The sequence below is a fragment of the Sapajus apella genome, unplaced genomic scaffold (assembly GCF_009761245.1).
Source record: "Sapajus apella isolate SASKATOON/1434 unplaced genomic scaffold, GSC_monkey_1.0 scaffold118, whole genome shotgun sequence".
Taxonomy (NCBI): Eukaryota; Metazoa; Chordata; class Mammalia; order Primates; family Cebidae; genus Sapajus; species Sapajus apella.
In genome coordinates, this window is record NW_022437058.1 from 184,409 (window position 1) to 209,475 (window position 25,067).

Here is a 25,067-nt window from a genome sequence, read left to right on the forward strand (position 1 = left end):
AGAGAGAAGAATGGTGGTTACAGGAGCGGAGCGGGGGAGGAGGAGATGATGATCAAACAGTGCAGAGTCTCAGTCAGATAGAAAGAATAAGTTTGATTTTTTTCTGAGATCTATTGCACAATGTGGTAAATAGAACTAATAACTGAGTGTTAACAATCAAACTAATAATTGCTAAGAGAAGTCTCAAATGTTCTCATCACCATAAATGTCAAATATTTGAGAGGATGGATAGGTTAATTGGTTTGACTTAACTATTTCATGTTATTTTCAAAAGTCATAACATCACTTTGTACCCATAAATGTATAATAACTGTAATTTGTGAATGTATAGGCTGGGTGCGGTGGCTCACACCTGTAATTCCAGCACTTTGGGAGGCCGAGGTAGGCAGATCACAAGGTCAGGAAGTTGAGATCATCCTGGCCAACATGGTGAAACCCCATCTCTACTAAAAAATACAAAAATTAGCTGGGTGTGGTGGGGCGCACCTGTGGTCCCAGCTACTCGGGAGGCTGAGGCAAGAGAGTTGCTTGAACCTGGGAAGTGGAGATTGCAGTTAGCTGAGATCGAGCCACTATACTCCAGCCTGGCACCTGGCAACAGGGTGAGACTCCGTCTCAAAATATAAATAAATAAATAAATTTTGTTGTTGTTTGAGACGGAGTCTCACTCTGTTGCCAGGTGCCAGGCTGGAGTGCAGTGCCACGATCTCAGCTCACTGCAACCTCCGACTCCAGGGTTTAAGCGATTCCCTTGGCTCAGCCTCCCGAGTAGCTGGGACTACAGGCGTGCGACACCACGTGTGGCTAATTTTTTGTATTTTAGTCGAGATGGGGTTTCACCATGGCTAGGATGGTCTTGATTTCCTGGCCTCGTGATCTGCCCACCTCAGCCTCCCAAAATGCTGGGATTTCAGGCGTGAGCCACCACTCCGGCTTCTCTTTTTCTTTTCTTTTTTTTTTGGGGGGACGGAGTCTAGCTCTGTCGCCCGGACTTGAGTGCACTGGCATGATCTCAGCTCAGCAGCCTCAGGTTCAAGTGATTCTCCTGCCTCAGCCTCCTGAGTAGCTGGATTACCGGCACAAACCACCACGCCCAGCTAATTTTTGTATTTTTAGTAGAGATAGTGTTTCACTGTGTTGGCCAGGCTGGTCTCAAACTCCTGAACTCCTAATCTACCTGCCTTGGCTTCCCAAAGTGCTAGGATTACAGTTGTGAGTCACCGTACCCAGCGTGTTTATTTTAGAATTTTTTTTTGTCTTTCAACCTAGGTACCATGTTATACATTATTTTTGTTTTCTTATAAATTATATTCATTTGGCTCATATTTTCTGACAGGTTATTGAAAGTATATCAGAAAACTACTGATTTTAAAAAATCTGTATGACCAATTAAACTCTAATTTATTTTAAGTGATTTGCTCTTGATTTTTTTTTTTTTAAGTTGGTAGCTTTTATTTAGATTTACACTTTTGTTGCCTTGTGTAGCCTTTGTTGTAGGTCCCAGAATTACATGTTGATGAATAACATTATACATAAACTGTTTTTACTATTTTATTTTTGTGTACATATTTGTTTAAAATCAGTGATTTTCTTGGCCAGGTTCAGGTAAGTGAAGGGCCTTTATAAATAGTTGATATTGTTTAGACCCAAGGTATGCTGAAAACACAGTCTGCAGCAGAATAGGAAATAACATCTTTCTAAAGACAGGCTTAGAAACTCTAAGCCAGTAACTTAAGATGTTCCCTTTGTTTGGTAACAGAGCTGTTTCATACCTGGCTGCTAGGCTACCATTTACAGGTAAAGCTAAGAAAACAGGGTATAGACCACCAGCAAGAAGACCAACCAGTCCACTACGTGTTGCGGTACAGGTTTCGCAATTCATATCACCTGTTATCAAAGGAATATCTACAAAACCTCTGTAAGTTACTTGTGTTGTAAAGAAAGGGATCACTGCCATTGGTAAGGTAGAAACTATACGAGCCTTTGTCACATTCAAGACGCGTCGAAAAAGACTGTTTCCTATGAGGCCACAGAGAGCAGCATTTAATCCAACATAAACTGATCCATTTTCAAGTAGATTCCTTTCTGCTTCTGGAAGCTGGTTAATTTTTCTGTTTACGATTTCAAAAATGTTTTCCTGGTTATTGGATTCATAATTTTCCATTTTGAGCCTTATGCTCTCCTCCCACTAGCCTGTGGGTGCCTCCTCAGGTCTTCCGCAGCCACGCCGGAGGTCACTACAGCTCTACTCGCCTGAGCGCAGCCATCTTTGGCTGACACGTGACTCGGCCTGGGCGGGCGCTGGGTCGCGGCTGCTAATTGGACTCTGCTCTTGATTTTTGTTTCCAGTTTTAGATAGACCACGCTATGATCTTCAGATGGTTTAATTTTGTTTTTACTTTCCGTCTTACTTCTGTTTCAGAACATATTAAAGTGGTCGTGGTTAAAGGCCCTGAAACCAACCCAATAATCCCTTAGACAGTTGTTTTTTTTTTTTAAATCAACATATAAATTGAACCTCTGGTCTTAAAGTTTGAAACTTACATTTGTTTTATCTGAGTTCCTTCCTCAGAAAAGGGTCTCCAGGCCTCTCAAAAAGTATCAAAGAAATGAAACTCACCAGATCATCTGATCAAGATAATGAAATGCCAGGCCCCTCATTCATCATGATGGCTTTCTTGCCCCTCCCTAGATCCCATTTTCTCACACATAGTTACCCGTCTTTCCTGCTATGTAAACCCCTAATTTTAGTCCATCAGGGAGATGGATTTGAGACTTATCTCCTGTCTCCTTGGCTGCAGCACCCCATTAAAGCCTTCTTCCTTGGCACTACTCATCATTTCAGTGATTGGTTTTCTGTGCAGGGAGCAGCAAGACCTAGACCAAACCTCGGGTGTTTTGGTAACAGTCCCTGTGTTGTTCCTGATTGTAAGAGGCATACGTTGAAGGTTTCATCATCAGGAACGGTGATGGTGTGTTTCAGTGACCAGGGTTGCCTAGACAAGGAGCTGACTGGGGATTGGAGGATCCTCATCTCCCAGCTTGGTTTCCCGCAGACTGGAGACGCCTTGCCTTTTCTCCCCAGGATGAAGGGTTACCTCCCTGCAACCCCCTGGTAAAAGAAAATTTCCTGAGCCCTAAGAATGTGCGTTTCTCTTTCATTCTGCCCAACTCTATACCTAACTTTGGGTCTGACCTTTAGCTGGAGGGGAAAAAACAAGAAAGCAAGAGGGAACCAGAGCAACCGCTTCTTGGAGAACGAACCAGAGAGCAGAAAAATAGCCTGACCATGAACTTGAGACCCTTTGCAGTCCGTGACTTCACTGTACTCTTTGGACTCAACACAGTTTCCAAAACCTTAAAGCAGGGATTCCCAACCCCCAGGCCATGGACCAGATACCAGGTACTTGTTAGGAACTGGGCTTCACAACAGGAAGTGAGCAGCTGGTGAGCAAGCGAAGCTTCATTTGTGTCTACACGCGCTCCCCATCACTCACATTACTGCCTGAGCTCCACCTCCTTTCAGATCAGCAGCAGCATTAGATTCTCATAGGAGCACAAACCCTGTTGTGAACAGCACATGTGAGGGATCTAGGTTGTTAGCGCCTTATGAGACTCTGCTGTCGGATGATCTGTCACAGTTTCCCATCACCCCCAGATGAGACTGTCTAGTTGTAGGAAAACAAGCTCAGGGCTCCGACTGATTCTACATTATGTTGAATTACAACATGAAAAAAGCCAGTCACTACTAAAAATACAAAAAATTAGCCAGGCATGGTGGTGCATGCCTGTAATCTCAGCTACTTGGGAGGCTGAAGCACAAGAATCACTTGAATCTGGGAGGCAGAGGTTACAATGAGCCAAGATCATTCCACTGCACTGCAGCCTGGGCAACAGAGTGAGACTCCACCTCAAAAATAATGTAATAATAATAGAAATAAAGTGCACAATAAATGCAATGCACTTTAGGCTGGGTGCGGTGGCCCATGCCTGTAATCCCACACTTTAGGAGGCTGAGGAGGGCAGATCATGAGGTCAGGAGATCGAGACCATCCTGGCTAACATGATGAAACACCATCTCTACTAAAAATACAAAAAATTAGTTGGGCATGGTGGCACGCACCTGTAGTCCCAGCCACTTGGGAGGCTGAAGCAGGAAAATCGCTTGAACCCGGGAGGCAGAGGTTGCAGCGAATCACGAGATCGTGCTATGTACTCCAACCTGGGCAGCAGAGCGAGACCCCATCTCAAAAAAAAAAGTAATGTGCTTCAATCATCCTGAAACCATCCTCAGCCCTATCGCCTGTCTGTGGAATAATTGTTTTCCAAGAAACTGGTCCCTAGTGCCAAAAAGATTGGGAACCACTGCCTTAAAGGACTTAGGGTTCAGAGACTCGCCCAGGCCGTAATACACAATGACAAACCCATCCTGAATTGACAAGCCAAGAACCTGTTTAAATTTCCAATCACTTTTCCTTGTGCAACTTTGATCATTTGTCTTTGAGCTGCATCTAGTTTGGGAGAGAGTCTTCCTGGGGACTGCCTTCCCACTTTATGGGCTAAACTGTGTCTCCTTAAAAAAGCATCTATTAAAGCTCCAGTGCCTCTGAGTGGGACATTATTTGGAGATGGTGTCTTTACAGAGGTAATTAAGTTAAAATGAGGCTATTAGAGTGGGTCCTAATCCAATCTGACTATCCTTTATAAGAAGGGAAGATGAGGACACAGACACACAGGGACAACCATGTGAGGAGACAGGGAAAATGTGCCATCTACAAGCCAAGGAGAGGACTCAGAGGACACAAACCTGACAACACCTTGATCTTGGTCTTCTAGTCTCCAGAGCTGTGAGGAAGTAAATATCTGTTGTTTAAGTCACCTAGTCTGTGGAACTTTATCATTCCTGCCTGAGCTGACTAATATGCAAACACTGTGAATCCTGGGTGCTTTCTACTATAAGTCTCTTGATTCTTCTCTGACAGGGAACCTAAGGTCCATCCCACAAGGTCTAATACCTCAATTAGATTTTATCCTGCCTAGCAAGAAACTCCACTGAACACTCACCTTGTATAAGAGTCTATATTTGGCTGGGCACAGTGGCTCATGCCTCTAATCCCAGCACTTTGCAAGGACAAGGCGGGAGGCTCACTTGAGCTCAGGAGTTTGAGACCAGCCTGGGCAACATGACAAAACCCCATCTCTACAAAAATTACAAGAAATTATCCAGGCATGGTGGTGCATGCCTATAGTCCCAACCACTTGGGAGGCTGAGTTGGGAGGATCACCTGAGCCTAGGAGGCGAAGGTTGCAGTGAGCCAAGATCATGTCACTGTATTCCAGCCTAGGTAAGAGTGAGACCCTGTCTCAAAAAAAAAAGAGCCTGTATTTTTCCTTTGTCACTATTGACCCCGTTTAGTTCATTCTCATACTGCTATAAAGAAATACCTGAAACTGGGCAATTTATAAAGAAAAGAGGTTTAGTTGACTCATGGTTCTGTGGGCTGTAAAGGCTTCTGCTCCTGGGGAGGCCTCAGGAAACTTACAGTCATGGCAAAAGGCAAAGGGGAAGCAAACCCCGTCTTCACATGGTGGAGCTGGAGAGAGAGAGTGAACGGGGAGGTGCCACACACTTTAAAACGACCAGATCTCATGAGAGCTCTAACACGACAACAGCAAGGGGGAGGTCCACCTCCATAATTCAGTCACCTCCCACCAGGCCTCTCCTCTAACACTGAAAATTACAATTCAACATGAGATTTGGATGGGGACACATAATGAAACTATGTCAGATCCCAAGGTCTCTAAGCAACTCCTGCAAACATGGGTTGCCCCAACTCCAGTACCCTGGTGCCGCAAAGCCTGTGTGTTTCACCACATTTATTTTACACTTGCCTACAGAGAGAGGCGACTGCTCTAGAACAACCCTCTACGTTCAGCAGATGCCTTGCAGACCTCCCTGGGAGATGGCGGACACAGGGTGGTCTGCAGGGCATCTGCTACACACGGCTGTCCTGCATTTCCCTTTCAGCGTAAAGCCTGGACACTCACTCAGCCCCAGGACATGGTGGAATTTATCCCAACCCTTTGCCAGACAGGCATCAGCCCTGAAGGGGTGATAGGGCAAGAGAGACAGCCCTTATCCTCAAAAGAGAGATTTTTGATAACGAGCACTGAATTATGTCAAATGCATATGGTTTGCTCTAATGAAGCCATGCATGGTGTGAAGTGACTTCTTCATTGTCATTCCTGGAATGACTGATGCTTGCTTACGTTGGACTATTCTGTTACTGTAACCTACGTTTGATGTACCAGTGGTGTAGTCAGAACTAAGCTCATTCATGGTAGGCAGCTTCCAGATGGTCCCCAGTGGTCCGGCTCCCTCACCCAATTCACAGCCTTGTGTAATTATCTCTGCTTGATTGAAGATTAGGCTCATATTTCTAGGGAACAGATAGGCAGAAGTGATGATGTCGTTTCCATTGTTGGGTTACAGAAAGACTGGCTCCCCTCTCAAGCTCCCACCACTCTCTCCCACACTCACTCTGCAGGAAGTCAGCTGCCATGTTGACAAGGCCTATGGAAAGCCACATTGCAAGGTGCTGACGCCCCCTGCAGTCTGCCAGCAAGGACCTGAGGCTGACAACCACATGGGTGGGCTCGGAAGCAACCCCCGGCCCAAGTCCAGCCTCAAAATGACCCCAGCTCTGCCAATACCTTGCAGCCTTTTGGGAGAACCCAGCTTCCTGGCTCTCCTCACATGCCACAGGAATCAGATCTGTAGCTATTTCTCTAGTTGACTTATTTGATCCATAAGTATAACAAAAACCTCTCTTAACTCCCCAAGAGGGCCAAATGTGGTGACCCAACTAAGGTCCCTAGATTAACCCCCCAAGATGACAAAAAGACTGGAGCGGCTGCCTCTCTAGGTATTTACATCTCGAGGACAAGTGAGTCTCAGAACTTGCAGAACTCTGTATCTGAAAGCCAAAGGTGGGCAGTCCCAGCTACTCAGGAGGCTGAGGGGGAGGATCACTGGAGCCCAGGAGGTCCAGCCTGAGCAACTTAGCAAGACTCTCGTCTAAAAAAAGAAAAAAAAAAACAGCTGATACACACATGCACATGAGGCTAGCAGGCTCTGGGAGATTTTATTTACATACCAAAAGGCCCAGTATCTCCAAGGAGACCCTCTTAGGAGGGAAGGCAACAGCTGCCTCCTTCCCATGTATAAGCAGGGAAAGTCAGTTCCCCCATCCCTCACCCACAGAGTGTCCACCTCCCATTGGCTTGCATCACGTCCCCTGGGGTACAGGCCTGCGATGAGGCAGTGCCAGTGCACTGATGATTTACTGCACCGTGTTCAATAAGAACTCTGTCTCTGAGCCAGAGGCTCCTCATGTACACTGTATTAGTTCGCTGTGGCTACCATAACAAGGTACCACAAACTGCGTAACTTAAAACTACAGAAATTTATTCTTTCCAAGTTCTGGAGGCCAGAAGTCCAAACTCAAGGTGTCAGCAGGGCCATGCTTCCTCCAAGGGTTCAGGGAAGAATCCTTCCTTGCCTCTTCCCACTTCTGGTGGTTTCCAGCAATCTTTGGTGTTCCTTGGCTTATGGCAAGCTAACTTCATGCCCCGCCTCCACCTTCACATGGCTGTCTCTGCTCTGTGTGTGTCTGTGCCCAACTTTGTCCCCTAGAAGGACAGCAGTCATTGGGTTAGCGCCTACCTTAGTCCAGGAAGACCTGGTCATAACTCGATTACATCTTCAAAGACTATTTCCAGACAAAGTCATATTAACAGGTTGAGTGGACATGAATTTGGGGGAGAATTTCCAACAGGAATAAATACACATATTCACAATAAAACCAATAAATACTTTTTTTTTTTTTTTTATAAAAAAGGGTCTTTTTTGTCACCCAGGCTAGAGTGCAATGGTGAGATCATGGCTCACCGCAGCCTTGACCTCCTAAGTTTAAGCAATCCTCCCACCTCAGCCCCCCAAGTAGCAGGGACTACAGATGCATACTACCACGCTCAGCTAATTTTTGTATTTTTTTGCAGAGATAGGGTTTCGCCATGTTGCCCAGGCTGGTCTTGAACTCTTTATCTCAAACAATATACCTGCCTTGGCCTCCCAAAGTACTGGGATTATAGGTGTTAGCCACCATGCATGGACCTAATGAAGAAATATTCAAAACCTAACACACACGTCATACCAGCATAATTATTAATAATGCCCTTTTCACTCTCAAAATGTTCTAGTCTGGGCCAGGTGCAGTGGCTCACGCCTGTAATCCCAGCACTTTGGGAGGCTGAGGAGCGTGGATCACAAGGTCAGGAGTTCAAGATCAACCTGGCCAAGATGGTGAAACCCTGTCTCTACTAAGATACTAAAAAAAAAAAAAGAAAGAAAAGAAAACACTAGCAGGGTGTGGTGGCATGCACCTGTAGTCCCAGCTACTGAGGAGGCTGAGACAGCAGAAGTTGCAGCGAGCAGAGATTGTGCCACTGCACTCTAGCTCAGGCAACAGAGAGACTCCATCTCAAAAAAAAAAAAAAAAGTTCCAGTCTGAATAGATGGTGTGGCCGCTGACTGATACAGACTCATACTGTTGGACAGTATTCAATTCTCTTCTACTTCTTCCTGTAGTTTGGAAGTTATGCATGGTCATGTGACTGGTTTTAGCCAATGGAATGTGACAAGGAGTGGCATTTGGTTTTTTGTTGTTGTTTTGAGACGCAGTCTTGCTTCTTCACCCAGACTGGAGTGTAATGGTGTGATCTCGGCTCACTGCAACCTCCACCTCCCAGGTTCAAGCAATTCTCCTGCCTCAGCCTCCCAAGTAGCTGGGATTATAGGCACATGCCAGCATGCCCAGCTAATTTTTTGTATTTTTAGTAGAGACGGGGTTTCACCATGTTAACCAGGCAGTTCTCGAACTTCTGACCTCAAGTAATCCACCGACCTCAGCCTCCCAAAGTACTGGGATTACAGGTGTGAGCCGCCGCACCTGGCCAAGGAAGAGTGGCATTTGTAATACCACCTTTAATTGCCAGTGCTCAGCTCTTCAGTCCTCTCTATATTATCAAATCAAATCCAGCGTGAGCCAAAATAAGGATATTTTAGGATATTTTAACACTAAGAAATCTATTAATGTACGCTAGGGGCAGTGGTGGCTCATATCTGTAATCCCAGCACTTTGGGAGGCTGAGGTAGGCAAATCACTTGAGGTCAGGAGTTCGAGACCTGCCTGACCAACATGGTGAAACCCCATCTCCACTAAAAATACAAAAATTAGCCAGGCATGGTGGTGCATGCCTATAATCCCAGCTACTCAGGAGGATGAGACATGAGAATCGCTTGAACCCAGGAGGTGGAGGTTGAAGTGAGCCGAGATCATGTCACTGTACTCCAGCCTGGGTGACAGTGAGACACTGTATTTAAAAAAAAAAAGCACCTCTTTTCCGTGGCGCCTGAAAAGCGTATAACTGCTTCAAGATGAAGCTGAACATCTCCTTCCCAGCCACTGGCTGCCAGAAACTCATTGAAGTGGACGATGAACGCAAACTTGGTACTTTTTATGAGAAGCATATGGCGACAGAAGTTGCTGCTGATGCTCTGGGTGAAGAATGGAAGGGTTATGTGGTCTGAATCAGTGATGGGAACCACAAACAAGGTTTCCCCATGAAGCAGGTGTCTTGACTCATGGCTGTGTCTGCCTGCTACTGAGTAAGGGGCATTCCTGTTGCAGACCAAGGAGAACTGGAGAAAGAAAGAGAAAATCAGTCCGTGGTTGCATCGTGGATGCCAATCTGAGCATTCTCAACTTGGTTATTGTAAAAAAAGAAAAGAACGATATTCCTGGGCTGACTGATACCACCGTGCCTCGTCGCCTGGGGCCCAAAAGAGCTAGCAGAATCCGCAAACTTTTCAGTCTCTCTAAAGAAGATGATGTCTGCCAGTATGTTGTAAGAAAGCCCTTAAACAAAGAAGGTAGGAAACCCAGGACTAAAGCACCCAAGACTCAGCGTCTTGTTGCTCCACGCGTCCTGCAGCACAAACGGCGGCGTATTGCTCTGAAGAAGCAGCCTACTAAGAAAAACAAGGAAGAGGCCGCAGAATATGCCAAACTTTTGGCCAAGAGAATGAAGGAGGCTAAAGAGAAACGCCAGGAACAAATTGCGAAGAGACGCAGCCTTTCTTCTCTGCGAGCTTCTACTTCTAAGTCTGAATCCAGACAGAAATAAGATTTTTTGAGTAACAAATAAATAAGATCAGACTCAAAAATAAATAAATAAAAATTTTAAAATAGCATGCATTACTACGTGTACATTACACACACGCTAGAAATTCAAATATTAATATTGGCACAGAGTTAGACACATAAAACAATGGAAAGAAATAGAAATTCTTGGAACAATTACATTAGAAACTTAGATCTCTATCTTACATTGCGCAAGTACACATTCCTCATGGGGTAAAGGCACAAACATAAAAAATGCTTTAAAAATATAGGAGCACATTTTACAAAACTGGGGTACAAAAGACCTTCTTAAGCAAGATTAAGCACAGAAATGATAGAAGTATGATAATTGACGACATAGAAATTTAAAACTTCCATAGAACAAAAATTCCAAACCAAGTATAAAGATGAGAGAATCCAGCATATGCACTATGTCTATTCAGGGTTTATATTCAGAGTCTGTGTTTACTTTGACTCTGGTGAATCCATTTTTTCTAGTAGGCAAAAAACCCAACAGAAAACAGACAAAGGGTCTGGGCACATATGAATGGCCTACAAATATATAAAACAGTTTTCATGCTTAATATAGTGGCTCACACCCATAACCGCAGCACCTTGGGAGGCTGAGGTGAGAGGATTACTTGAGGTCAGGAATTCAAGACCAGCCTGGGCAACACAGTGAGACCCCATCTCTACCAAAAAAAACTAGCTGGGCATGATGATGTGTGCCTGCAGCCCTAGCTACTTGGGAGGCTGAGGCAGGAGGATGGCTTGAGTCCAGGAGTTCAAGGCTGCAGTGAGCTGTGATGGTTCTGGTGCACTATAGCCTGGGGTGACAGAGCGAGGACCTGTCTCAAAGAAAAATAAATATTTTAGAAATGTGTTTTCACCTTTATTAATAATCATGAGAATTGGTTAAAATATCTACGATGACATGTTATCTTTCTCAAACTGATGTTCTCTGTATGCAAATACACTATTAGAGAAGAGAAGAAACTGGTACAGCCTTTTTCGAAGGGCACTTTGGCAAGCGCCTCCCACTCTTTTTAATGTGCACACCTGGAGTAGAATGCATTATTATATGAGAGTATTTACCCCTACTTTGCCGTAAGAGGAGTTCACACACCAGTCCACAGCCATAAGAGTTCCAGGGCCTTCCCCTAAGCCAAGATACTTCTATGTTGCGAGACCTAAAATTTCAAAGTGAAGCCATGACATCTTTTAGACTCATGGGCCCCAAAGGCTTAATTGTGAGTTACCCTGCTCTTACCAGAAGTGTCCTCTGCGCAGTGGAAAAGGCTTCCCACCTAGCTAGTTCCAGACCAGCTGAACTCCACGTGGTCCTCAACCTAACAGATTTCACTTCACTGCCAGCTTGAAGAATTACTATTATTATTATTATTTTGTTGAGATGGAGTCTCGCTCTGTTGCCAGGCTGGAGTGCAGTAGTGTGATCTCGGCTCACTGCAACCTCCGCCTCCTGGGTTCAAGCAATTCTCCCGCCTCAGCCTCCTGAGTAGTTGGGATTACAGGCGCCTGGCACTGTGCCCAGCTAATTTTTTTATTTTTATTTTTAGTAGACATAGGGTTTCACCATCTTGGCCAGGGTAGTCCTGAACTTCTGATCTTGTGATCTGCCCGCCTTGGCCTCCCAAAATGCTGGGATTATAGGTGTGAGCCACCGCGCCCGGCCAAGAGGGAGATCTTTCTGATACACCTTCATGTAGAGTATTTTCTTTCTAGCAGTTATGTCTATTTAAAGTCATCATTTTACAATGTATTGTCTGATCTCTGCTCCATCCCCCACCATGACAAAGGCCCCCTTTTGCCTCGGCCAGGAAGTCTCCTCAGCTCCTGGGACCATGCCTGGGGTGTCCCAACTCTCCAAAAATATTTCCTGAGTAAATGAAATGAAGGATTTACACTCTTTGGGAAAATGAAATCAAATTCTAGCTCAGAAAAAAGGACCACTAAGGAAAAACTGTGGGCTGTTCTGAGAATTTGAATTTCATCTAAGGTTTAGTCAACAATGGGTAATGACGCCACTCTTTGTGTTAGGAGACTATGAGAGGGGATGGAGGGAGGCTGGAATCTTGTGAAGCCACATGTCGCCCGCATTAACCAGATCTCAAGGGACAGGAGCAGACTGACTTCTATATGGGCGCAATTGTGTCTGCCACTTTTCCAAGAAAAGGCCAGGGCTGTATGCCCCTTCTGCCCACGGGCATATCCTCCAGCATAAGAGATCTGAATCAGGAAGCCTAGAGTCCCCCCAGTTTGGTAAATTCCCCAAAATGGCATGTGCATTTTTCTGGGGAGTGACTCTATAGCTTTCATCAGAATCTCAAAGGGGCCTAAGACCAAAACAAGACAACGGCGCATGGGTCTAACTGCTTATTGCCAAGGTAGAATAATTCAGTAAAGGAGGCCAGCCCTTTCTTTTTTTTCTTTTTTTTTTCTTTTTTTTTTTTAACCAAAAGAAGTGTAAGACTTGTGTGGAGAAAACTACAAAACACTGTTTAAAAAAATTAAAGAAGCCAAGTACAGTGGTTCATGCCTGTAATCCCAGCACTTTGGGAGGCTGAAGTGGGAGAATTGCTTGAGGCCAGGAGATCGAGACCAGCCTGGGCAACCGAGGGATAACCTGTCTCAAACTAGAGTTCCCATGAAAGCTGATTGTTAGAGGAGCCTGATAGCACCCGCCCCACCTTGCCACGTGGTCTTTGCACACACTGGCTCCCCTTCCCCTTCTCCCAGGAGCGGAAGCAGCCTGAGGCCCTCACCAGATGCAGATGCGGGTGCCATGCTTCTTTTTTTTTTTTTTTTTGAGGAAGAAAGAGAGAAAGAAAGAAAAAGAAAATAAAAATAAAAAAGAAAAAGAAAAAAAAAGAATAAAGAAAAGGGAGAAAGAGGAAGAGGAAGAGGGAGAGAGAACAGGGGTGTTGCTTTATTGCCCGGGCTAAAATGCAGTCTAAAAATGGATATGCCTGTAATTATGTTTAATAATAGAGACATTTAAAAAAAAATGAGGGAAGAAAATAATTAACAAGCAGCCAACCAATATTTCACTTAAACCTGTAAATAGGTGTGATGTAGTACTGATAAGAGTGTATATTTTGTGTATTTAAAGTGGAGAGTTCTATGAATGTTAATTAAGTCTACTTGTTCCGGATCTGAGTTCAAGTCCTGAATATCGATGTTGACTTTCTGTCTCATTGATCTGTAAGTCTCCCACTATTATTGTGTGGGAGGCCAAGTCTCTTTATAAGTCTTATATATCTGGGTATTTGTGTATTGGGTGCATATATGTTTAGGATCTTTAGCTCTTCTTGTTACATTGATCCTTTTATCTTTATGTAATATTCTTCTTTGCTTCTTTTGATCTTTGTTGCTTTGAAGTCTATTTTATCATCAAAAATTGCAACTCCTGCTTTCTATTTATTTATTTTAGCTCTCCATTTGGTTGGTAAATTTTTCTCCATCCCCTTGTTTTGAGTCTTTGTGTATCCTTGCATGTAAGATGGATCTGGATGTAGCATACCAATGGGTCTTGGCTTTTTTTGCCTGTCTGTGTCTTGGGATTGGGGGATTTAGTCGATTTAAATTTAGAATTAATAACAATATATATGAGTTTGATGCTGTCATTTAATGTTGGCTGGCTGTTTTGCCCATTAATTGATGCAATTTCTTAATTATGTTGATGTTCTTTGTTTTTTGGCATTTTTTAGAAAGGCTGATACTGGTTGTTCCTATTTGTAGTGGTTCTTTCAGAAGCTCTTGTAAAGCAGGCCTGGTGGTGATGAAATCTCTGAGTGCTTGCTTGTTCACAAAAGATTTTATTTTTCCTTCGCTTATGAAGCTTAGTTTGGCTGGATGTAAAATTCTGGGTTGAAAGTTCTTTTTTTTAAGGATGTTGAATATGGGCCCCCACTCTCTTCTGTCTTGTAGGCTTTCTGCTGACAGATCTGCTGTGAGTCTGATGGGCTTCCCTTTATGGGTAACCTGACCTTTCTCTCTGGCTGCCCTCAGTATTTTCTCTTTCATTTCAACCCTGGTGAATCTGGCGATTATGTGCCTTGAGGTTGGTCTTCTTGAGGAATATCTTTGTGGTGTTCTCTGTATTACATGGAGTTGAATATTGTCCTGCCTTGCTAGGTTGGGAAAGTTTTCCTGAATAATATCCTGAAGCGTATTTTCCAGCTTGGATTGATTCTCTTCGTCACATTCAGGTACACCTATCAAACGTAGATTAGGTCTTTTCACATAGTCCCATATTTCTTGGAGACTTTGCTCGTTCTTTTTTATCCTTTTTTCTCTAATCTTGTCTTTTTGTTTTATTTCATGAAGTTGGTCTTCGGCCTCTAATATCTTTTCTTCTGCTTGATCAATTTGGCTGTTAAAACTTGTGCATAGTTCGCAAAGTTCTCGTGTTGTGTTTTTCAGCTCCATTAATTCACTTATATTCCTCTCTAAATTGTGTGTTATTTTTAACATTTCGTCAAACCTTCTTTCAAAGTTCTTATTTTCTTTGCATTGGGTTAGAACAAGTTCTTTTAATTCCCAGAAGTTTCTTATCATCCACTTTTTAAAGTCCGCTTCTGCTAATGGAACACAGTTTTTCTCCATCAGGCCTTGTTCTGTTGCTGATGAGGAACTGTGATCCCCTGTAGAGGGAGAGGCGTTCTGATTTTGGGTATTCTCAGCCTTTTTAGGCTGGTTTCTTCCCTTTGTTATAGATTTATCCATCTGTGGTCTTTATAATTACCGTCTTTATAGTTGGGTTTCTGAATGGACGTCCAACTTGTTGATTCCCGGCGCTAAAATCTGAGCAGCCCACTGCGCCGGCCAAAACAGCAGCGTTAAGATTGATGGTGCTTTTCTGACTCTGCACCAAGAACTGCTGCTCAAAGGCAGCGGCAAAACCACCTCACCGGCCTCAAGAGTCGCGCTGGCGACACATGGGGCTCCTCCGCTGGGAATCTCCTGGTGCATGAGCAACAAAAATTGATCTGAAAGTGTGGCATCCTCTTGTTCTCTGCTCTTTCAGTGGGAGCTACAATCCCGAGCTGCTAGTGATCAGCCAGCTTGGATCTCTCTCCCGAGAACAGGTTGAGGCCAGCCCTTTCTGTGGTTGGATTTTTCTCTCTATATTTTCCCTGGAGCTAATTCATAGATGGCTCCAACTCTCATTAGATGTTTGTCCTCTGTAGCCAGGAGGGTGGAGAACAGTACAGGGGCATACGAAATGCCAACTTCCTCCTTTGTCCTAAGATTCCACCACCCCACCTCACTCATGAACCTGCTTATGCTCCATCCATGAAAAGCTAATGAACCCCCTTATGCTCCAGCCAGGAAAAGCATAAGGAGGAACCCCTTTTGCTCCAATGCGACACATACGTCCTGTCAAGGCACCTCCCTCCCCAGCTATGGGTCCTCTTACTTAGAGGAAGACTTCCCACTCTCATCATTACCCCTTTACCGTCCTCTCCTGGGGACCCCTGAGCTCTTTGGCATACTAACCTGTTCTTTTTTCTTTCTTTCTTTCCTTTTCTTAAGAGACAGGTTTTCACCATGTTGGCCAGGTTGGTCTTAAACTGCTGACCTCAGGTGATCCACCCGCCTCGGCCTCCCAAAGTGCTGGGATTACAAGTGTGAGCCACAGCACCCGGCCAATACTGACCTGTTCTAGCAGCTCCCATCATTTAGAAACAACTGTCCTGACCCCACACCCACTCATTTCATGATCAAACTCATTCTTTTAGCATCTGTCTACACGTGCATCTTCACTACCCTAGAGGAGGAAGAAATTCCTTTTCCCGCCAGGTTCTTCAGCTGGGCCCTGCAAATTAGACAGACAAAAGACAGCTGAATGAGAGAAAAACAAACAGAAGTTTATTAACATGTGCACAGTGCAGACCCACCAACCTCAAAGATGAGTAACCGAAAGGAGCGCTTATGTAGCATCTTTTTTTTTTTTTTTTTTTTTTTTTTTTGAGATGGAGTCACTAGGCTAGAGTGCAGTGGCTCAATCTTGACTCACTGCAAACTCCGCCTCCCGGGTTCAAGCGATTCTCCTGCCTCAGCCTCCCGAGTAGCTGGGACTACAGGCGTGCACCACCATGCCCAGCTAATTTTTGTATTTTTAGTACAGACGGGGTTTCGCCATGTTAGCTAGGATGGTGTCGATCTCTTGATCTAGTGTTCCACCCACCTCAGCTTCCCAAAGTGCTGGGATTACAGGCATGAGCCACCTCGCCTGGCCGGGCTGGTTATGTAGAAATCTTTTTTTTTTTTTTTTTTTTTTTTGAGACAGAGTTTTTGCTCTTGTTGCCCAGGCTGGAGTGCAATGGCTAGATCTCGGCTCACTGCAACCTCTGCCTCCTGGGTTCAAGCAATTCTCCTGCCTCAGCCTCCCCAGTAGGTGGGACTACAGGCACGCACCACCATATCCAGCTAATTTTTGTATTTTTAGTGAAGACAGGGTTTCACCATGTTGGCTAGGATGGTCTCGATCTCTTGACCTCGTGATCCAGCCGCCTCGGCCTCCCAAAGGGCTGGGATTACAAGCATGAGCCACTGCACCCAGCCGGTTATGTAGCATCTTAACAAAGAGCAGTACACCAGCAGAGAAGTGACAAGGCTGAGGCCAAGGACTGAGTTTTCTGGAGCCGCAAATTGTGGAAAGGCAAATGCATGGGGAGACTAATGAGAGGATATGGGCGGTTGGCAAGGCTTGCTGCATGGGTTCCTCTGTGCTGTCTCCAGGCTGCCGAGAGTCTGAAGCCGTCTCCTTCGATTAACAATAAACTTCTGTCCTTCCTGCTTGAGAGGAGAGGAGGGCACCTTTACCAATTTCTGTCTTTCTTTTATTGAAATAGGGGGAGGAGAGGGAGCTTTTCTTCTGTCTGCTATTTCTCAATTGCCTTCGGTCCAAAAGAGTCCTTATGACAAAGTGGCATATTTTGGGGTGTCATATAATGCCACCCCTCACTTCTCTAACAAACTCTTCAATTAGGCTCCCGGCTCCACCACTCCACCGAAACCATTCCTCTCTCCAGCCTGCCTGTGGCAAATTCAGTGAATGCCTCAGCCTCCTTATCACATTGAACCCAGGCAACCCTCCTCTGCTTTGAAACCTTCTGGCCATCTGGCTCCTCTCTCTCCTCCTCTGTCGGCTTTGCTGCCGCCCTGGACAGCCGACTTCTCCACTCTGCTGCAAGGCATCGCTGTACCAGAGCCCTGGGCGTCGGCATGTGGGATGAGGTGCCTGTTTGATGACAGCATTTAAGCTCCCTTCACTCTTCCCCTCTGTCCCACATCTGGATAAGCTACTGTGGGGACCCACTAGGAACACTACAGTTGGCATAAAGGCTATTTTATGCTGAAGACATTTGAGAGTCAACAGATGCAGAAGGAAGCTAGAGCACTCCTTATCTGACTAAGAGCAGAAACTTTAAAACCGAGGCTGCCATAAACTCCCCTTAGGTAGTTTCTACTCCCAGGAAGAAAACTGAGAGTAGTCCCATCATCAATCCCCTCTTCAGGGAAGTTTCATGGCCATGAGGAGGATGGGAAAGACCACTCAAACCTGCATAAACAAACATTATTATTATTATTGTTTGAGACAGAGTTTCACCCTCGTTGCTGAGGCTGGAGTGCAATGGCACGATCTCAGCTCACCACAACCTCTGCCTCCCGGGTTCAAGCAACTCTCCTGCTTCAGCCTCCTGAGTAGATGGGACTGTAAGTGTGTGCTACCATGCCTGGCTAATTTCTGTATTTTTAGTAGAGATGGGTTTCCACCATGTTGGCCAGGCTGGTCTTAAACTCCTGACCTCAAGTGATCTGCCCACCTCAGCCTCCCAAAGTGCTGGGATCACAGGCATGAGCCACCACGCCCAGCCTACACTATGGACTTTAAATAACACCTAACTGCTCCCAAATTCAAAATCAACCCAGAATCCTCCCACAAACTCCAAACCCAAATTTCTGCCCCTTACCATTTCCATACCTGCGTCATCTCAAAGCTTAAATTGAAACAGAATTCTTCACTTGCCCTCTGCCTCAATCCTAGTAAATGGTACATTCACCCAATTTCAGACCAAAGCCCAAGAATTCGTCTTTGTTTCTCCCTTCTCTTCATGCACCACATCCAGTTCTTGAGCAAGCTACCTCCATGTAGCCTTTGTGCGTGTCCCCTTTTCCACTCAGCAGCCATTGTGCTGATCCAGGCCACCGTCACCTCCTGCTTGACGGCCAGAGCTTCTGCTCCACTCCTGCCCCTCCGTGGGGTGCAGCCCTGGAGACAGAGAAAATGTAAGCAAGATATAGATTAGGCCCATGGTGTATAGCAGATCTAATCTAGTATAACAATCTGTATATTAAAATATAAGAATCTATGTCCTGTGAGAATATCTACCGTACTGTGACAATCCAGATGTAATCCTAGATTAGCTGCGCTCCCTGCACGCTGCACCTGCCACTGGAATGGAATCCCAGGAGGCTGCCTGCCTCCTCACCTGGTCTCTGCCTGAGCTGGGCTGGCATCTAGTTCCACCTTCAGCCCATCCTACCTTGAGGCCTTAGTGCGGGAGGCTTCCTCCTCCTCATGGTCTTAAAACTCAGCGTACCTGCCCCTCCTCAAACACGCTCCCCTCACCCTCCCATCTCAAGCTTAAAGCCCTGCGTCTGAATCACCTCGTTTCCTGAGCCCTGATGACCTTCGCTCTTCCCTAGGTGTCCCCTGTCCCTGGACCACTTTCCCGAGACGCCACACAGGACCTCTCCGAGCTGTGTCTACACTTGCTTATCACGAAAGGAAATGCTAGTGTTCCAGTTCCTAGCACAGAGGTAGGAATTGGCACCAAGTAATTATTTCTCGAACTCATGGATGATTAAATGAATGAATAAATTAGTTAATCTCATGACCTAGAACGGGGCTCTGAAAGCCACCAGTTCTGGATATGTGAATTTAAAAAAGAAAATATTTAGGCCAGGCGCAGTGATTCATACCTATAATCCCAGCACTTTGGGAGGCCGAGTCGGCAAATCACCAGCAATCATGAGCTCGAGACCTGCCTGGCCAACGTGGTGAGACCCCGTGTCTACTAAAAATACAAAAATTAGCCGGGCATGGTGGCTGGCACCTGTAGTCCCAGCTACTCAGGAGGCTAAGGCAGGAGAATCCCTTGAACCCGGGAAGTGAAGGTTGCAGTGAGCAGAGATCACACCACTGTACGCCAGCCTGGAGGCCAGAGCAAGGCTCCATCTCAAATAAATATATAAGAAAATATTTGGCCGGGCGCGGTGGCTCAAGCCTGTAATCCCAGCACTTTGGGAGGCCGAGGCGGGTGGATCACGAGGTCAAGAGATCGAGACCATCCTGGTCAACATGGTGAAACCCCGTCTCTACTAAAAATACAAAAAATTAGCTGGGCATGGTGGTATGTGCCTGTAATCCCGGCTACTCAGGAGGCTGAGGCAGGAGAATTGCCTGAACCCAGGAGGCAGATGTTGCGGTGAGCCGAGATCACGCCATTGCACTCCAGCCTGGGTAACATGAGTGAAACTCCGTCTCAAAAAAAAAAAAAAAAAAAAGAAAATATTTAAATACAAACTTACAGAGAGCAGAAGAAAATAAAGATATTCATTTTCTAGGTGGGAAAAAATGTTTCAGCTTAATATAAATGGAAAAAATTACACAGTAGAATGTTCACATTGTAGACGGCATTGAAAATGTAAAAAAAGTCAAATTAAAAACAATTTTATGTTTAAAATTAAATATGACAATGAGGGAGTGGGTAGCAAACGTAAGAGGTTATAACCTTAATATTAATGATTTGTGCACACTGGTTAAGGCAAACACGATCCTGTAGTTCAGTGAGGGCAGAAAACGTAAGCAAACTATTTAAAAAAGAAAATTAATTCAAGGGAAACTAAAGTCAATCATACTATAAATCAAAATGCAAATTAAAACAATAATAATTTCCATCTTAGGTATGGAATTGGAAAAGGGTTACATATATTATTATCCACATTCAATGGCTAGACTGCGATGAACCTGCTAAAGGGAAGATAATTTGGTATAATTTTGTGATTAAAAGAAAAGGCCTTTGAAAGATGCAATGATCATTAACCCATTAATCCTACTTCTCCGAATTGATCCTTAAATAATCTGAAAAGACAGAAAAGATTAATGCACAAAATTTTATCTCTATCACTTAAACAATTTAAGAATTAGTTCGTGTCCTTTGTAGGGACATGGATGAACCTGGAAACCATCATTCTCAGCAAACTGACACAAGAGCAGAAAATCAAACACCGCATGTTCTCACTCATAGGCGGGTGTTGAACAATGAGAACACATGGACACAGGGAGGGGAGCACTACACACTGGGGTCTGTTTGGGGGAAATGGGGGAGGGACGGGGCGGTGGGGAGTTGGGGAGAGATAGCATGGGGAGAAATGCCAGATATAGGTGAAGCGGAGGAAGGCAGCAAATCACACTGCCATGTGTGTATCTATGCAACAATCTTGCAAGTTCTTCACATGTACCCCAAAACCTAAAATGCAATTAAAATAAATAAATAAATAAATAAGAAACAATTTAAGATATTATTAGAGTAATAGTTGAGTCAAATTAGTTCATTTATACGATGGACTGTAATATAACCATTAAAACATTTATAAAACCTGTATAAAAGCATGAGAAAAATCCTATGATATAAAGGAAAAAAGAAAAAATATGAGCTTATGCACACACAGACACACACACACACACACACACACACACATACATGCACGGCTGCATATTAAAATTTAGGTGAAATGTATACAAACAGTGAGAAAGAAACACTGAGGGCCTTATCTAAGTATGTATAATTCCTGGTAACCCTGCAGTTTACAAATAAAGTAAATTATAATGTCATAAATACCTGTGCATTGGCTACATTCAAAATCAGTCCATTCATGGCCGGCACAGTGGCTCACGCCTGTAATCCCAGAACTTTGGGAGGCCGAGGTGGGTGGATCACTTGAGATCAGGGGTTCGAGGCCAGCATGACCAATGTGGTGAAACCCCGTCTCCACTAAAACAAAAAACAAAAAAACAAAAATTAGTCAGATGTGGTGGCGGGCGCCTGTAATCTCAGCTACTCAGTAGGCTGAGGCAGGAGAATCACTTGAACCCAGAAGGCAGAGGTTGCAGTAAGCCAAGATCGCACCACTGCAGTCCAGCCTGGGAGACAGAGGAAGGCCCTCTCTCAAAAATAAACAAAATCAATCCATTCAAAATCCCTCATGTCTGAACCCTTCTGTTTATTCCCAAGTCACTACCACTTAACTCAACTCTTGTCTCTGACTAATTTCAGGGGCTGTGGGCATCCAATGAAACAATGTAATTATAAAGTACACCAATTATTAAGTTAAAATTGGAAATGAGGCTGGGCACGGTGGCATGCACCTGTCGACTCAGCTACTTGGGAGGCTGAAGCAGGAGGATTGCTGGAGCCCAGGAGTTTGAGTCCAGCCTGAGCAACATAATGAGACAGTACTTCTAAAAAAAATTTAAAAAACAAAAACCTGGAAATCATAAATGTGATGCTTCATTTCTCACATTGAAATGCTGCTCAAATTAGAATAAAACTGTTGGGAAACGATAGAGTTCCCTCTACCTCAAAAAGGATCATTTAACAATTAAAGAGAAGATAATAAAGAGAAATGAAAACGATATGAGTCTCAGTAGGAGAACTTTATTAAAAGTTGACCTATTTATTGTTTTAACTAAGACTTTGAAGGCTACGCAGTCAAATTTGAAAATAGAATGAAAAAATGCCCTCAGTCAAGTTTACGGAGAATGCTTTGTGTGTCTAGCAAGGTGGGCCTCTGGCGAAGCTGGACCAGAAATAATACAGTGAAAAGCAACCAAGAGCCCACTTGGGGTCAGCCGTAGGTTCCCGGAGTGATAAGTTGAGGAACCTGGGCTTTGTTCTCTATTCAAGGAAGTGTCAAAGGCCATTTAACAAGAGCACAATGCCCTCAGATCTGTGGTTTAGGAGGGAAGCCTGGGGTTGCAGGAAGGGGGACAAGAGGAAGTGCCTGCAGGTAAGAAAGCCGCAGAGAACTATGTCTTTTAAGTTTCCTTGGTCTCCCTGACATGAGGGCCAGAGGATTCCTAAGCACAACTCTCTGGACTAGATTTCTGCCAATGGCCCCTGGAAAAAGCTCATTCTAGTTCATTCCGCCTAGCATTCTGCCTCGCAGTGGTAACTGGATCATCAGTGGCCACGACGACTGCCCACAGAAGCTGGTTGCCAGGGAAACAGCCTAGCACTTGCCTCTTAATTCCTGGCTTCAGTGTAACTGTTGAGCTGAAGTCACCCCAAATTATGAATGGTAGCAATGAATGAGGTGGTCTACCTCAAACAGCCGGGGACGTCATGACCCAGAAACAAAGGTCAGGAAGGAGCCAGGGGGCCAGAACCCCTGCATCCCTGCTCCGCTGTTCTTCCCGGAGGATGAACTGACACACTTGGTTGGAAAAGCCTTCCAGAAGAGAGCCTACCTTCCTTAGGGTATGGCTGAATGATCAATCAATTCCAGGAGTATCCAGCTTGGATATGATTTGAAAGAGACTCACCTGTCATTTCATGTTAACACAGCAATTATGATACTAGATGTATGTGGAGACAAACACATACACACACATACTGAGACAGAGAGAGAAAGAGATAATTTGGTATAATTTTGTGATTAAAAGAAAATGCCTTAGAATGATGTGATGATTATTAACCCATTAATCCTACTTCTCTGAATTGATCCTTAAATAATTTGAAAAGACAGAAAAGATTAATCAACCTCAGTGAGAGTATAAACCTAAAGAGAGAGAGAGAGAGAGAGAGAGCGCACAGCCCAGGCAGCATATGCAGTATACATCAAAGCATGGTCAATGATCAGTAGTTATCTATAGATTAAAGCTGATTTTTACTTTCTTGATTGTCTACTATTTCTCTACATTTTTACATGACCATGCATGACTTTTGCAATAAGAAAAATATAAAAAGTTTATTTTCATTTAACTAAAAAAGGAGAGTTGTCTGGCCATGAGCTCACGCCTTTCAAGTGCCTGCTCAGAGGATGACTGAAGAGTCAGGAGTTTCAGAGGGGACCACTATCAGCAGGGGAGTTTTGTAGTTCAAACGGTCCACCGCAACACCTGGCTGATTTTTGTATTTTTAGTAGAGACAGGATTTCACCATCTTGGTCAGACTGGTCTTGAACTCCTGACCTCATGATCCACCCACCTCGGCCTCTCAAAGTGCTGGGATTACAGGCATGAGCCACCACACCCAGCCAACACCCAGGATTTCTATATCCAGCCAAACTATCTATCAAAAAGTGTAGAATAATGACATTTTCAGACATGCAACATGGCATGCACCATTCTTCCAGAACCTATTGAAGAATACACTCAACCTCAGTGAGAGTTTAAACCAGGAAACAAGAGATGCAGCAATGGATAGCAGAAAAGGGGATCCCCAAAATGAAGGCAGGGGATGTCTCAGGGCAGGGACAGAGCCCCAACGTAGAGGGCAGCCAGTCCAACCAGATTGGACCATCATGACCAAGAGAAGGAGAGGTATCATCACCAGAATACCTGCTGCTGTTTTGTTATCCTTTTAACCTGAGAATTAATCATGTTAGCTTGCCTCAGATTATTTTCTACATGTGATTTGTTTTGATCATGAGACTTCTGACAGCCCTTCCCTGTCCGCCTGAGTACTTTCATTTCATCCCACAACATGATTCACTTTGATGTTTGCCTAAAAGCTGGGTATAAACCACACTAAGCTTAGAAAAGCAAAATTTAGAGCAGCCCAATTTCTCTGATCATATTCCTGCCTGTCCTAGCCCTGTCACAGATGGCCCAAATGGAGTGAGACCCCTGTTTCCCAGGACTCTCTTATGACCTCACCCCAAACTAAAGCCAGATTATATCCCAGAAATTCTCAACAGCTTCTTTTCCGCTGAAAATTTTTATCTAACAACAACAACACTGATCTTTGCATAGATGGCTAGTTTTGTGCTTGCTACCCAGATTTCAAAGCTAAACTATATATATCTATATATATATATATATATATTTTTTTTTTTTTTTTTTTTCTGCTGCATACACAAATGGTAGAATAACGTACTGGGGTTAGGACTTCAACACGTGAATTTTGGGAGGAGGTAACTGTGGGAAGTAGAAAAATTCCTTTTTAAAGTTTCCTTTCTTTTTAAAGAATAAGCGTGCTAATAACTCTTTGTTAAGCCCTATCCTATGCAGCTGTTAAACATACCATGCTTATGAGCGCATAGTACATTCTATGTCCGTGTACTTTAACCAAGAATTCTGTGCTGGACGTGCTCACAGGCATGTCTCAGCTCCCCATTGCTTTTATCTGTTTAGAAAAGTTTGAAGTTGTTAGCCAATCGGGTTTTAGTTTAGATTGTGAGGTCTGGCTCCAGCCAATGGAGATCAGACACAGCAGTAAGGATGACCCCAAATGAGTAAGGAATAAATTTGTGTGTTTTCCTTTGTTCATTGTACTCCCGTGGCACAATGGCTAGTGAGGGTATCCTTCCTGCAGTCCAGGAAGTAAAAATTGCGTTGCTGAAAGATCCTTTGTCTCAGTACTAATTCTTCTTTGCAGCACCAAGAATGTATTTCCAACATCTATCTCCAACAGTAATTCAGCCCATAACAGTATTATTATTTTTGATTATTATTTTTTTTTTTTTTTGAGACAGAGTCTTGCTGGAGTGCCGTGGTGTGATCTCGGC

General features: G+C 44.3%; 1 protein-coding gene and 1 pseudogene across 2 annotated transcripts; one reads left to right on the forward strand and one right to left on the reverse strand.

Moving 5' to 3' along the window:
* Positions 1-1,533: 1,533 nt before the first annotated feature.
* On the reverse strand, positions 1,534-2,306 carry LOC116538176 (transmembrane protein 126A-like). The gene has a single exon (XM_032260409.1). The coding sequence runs from the start codon at positions 2,162-2,164 to the stop codon at positions 1,580-1,582; it is 585 nt and encodes a 194-aa protein (XP_032116300.1). The 5' UTR covers positions 2,165-2,306; the 3' UTR covers positions 1,534-1,579.
* Positions 2,307-9,463: 7,157 nt separating this feature from the next.
* On the forward strand, positions 9,464-10,288 carry LOC116538173 (annotated as a pseudogene). Its single transcript, XR_004263535.1, has one exon. The product of XR_004263535.1 is annotated as a 40S ribosomal protein S6 pseudogene (transcript).
* The last annotated feature ends 14,779 nt before the right edge of the window (positions 10,289-25,067 follow it).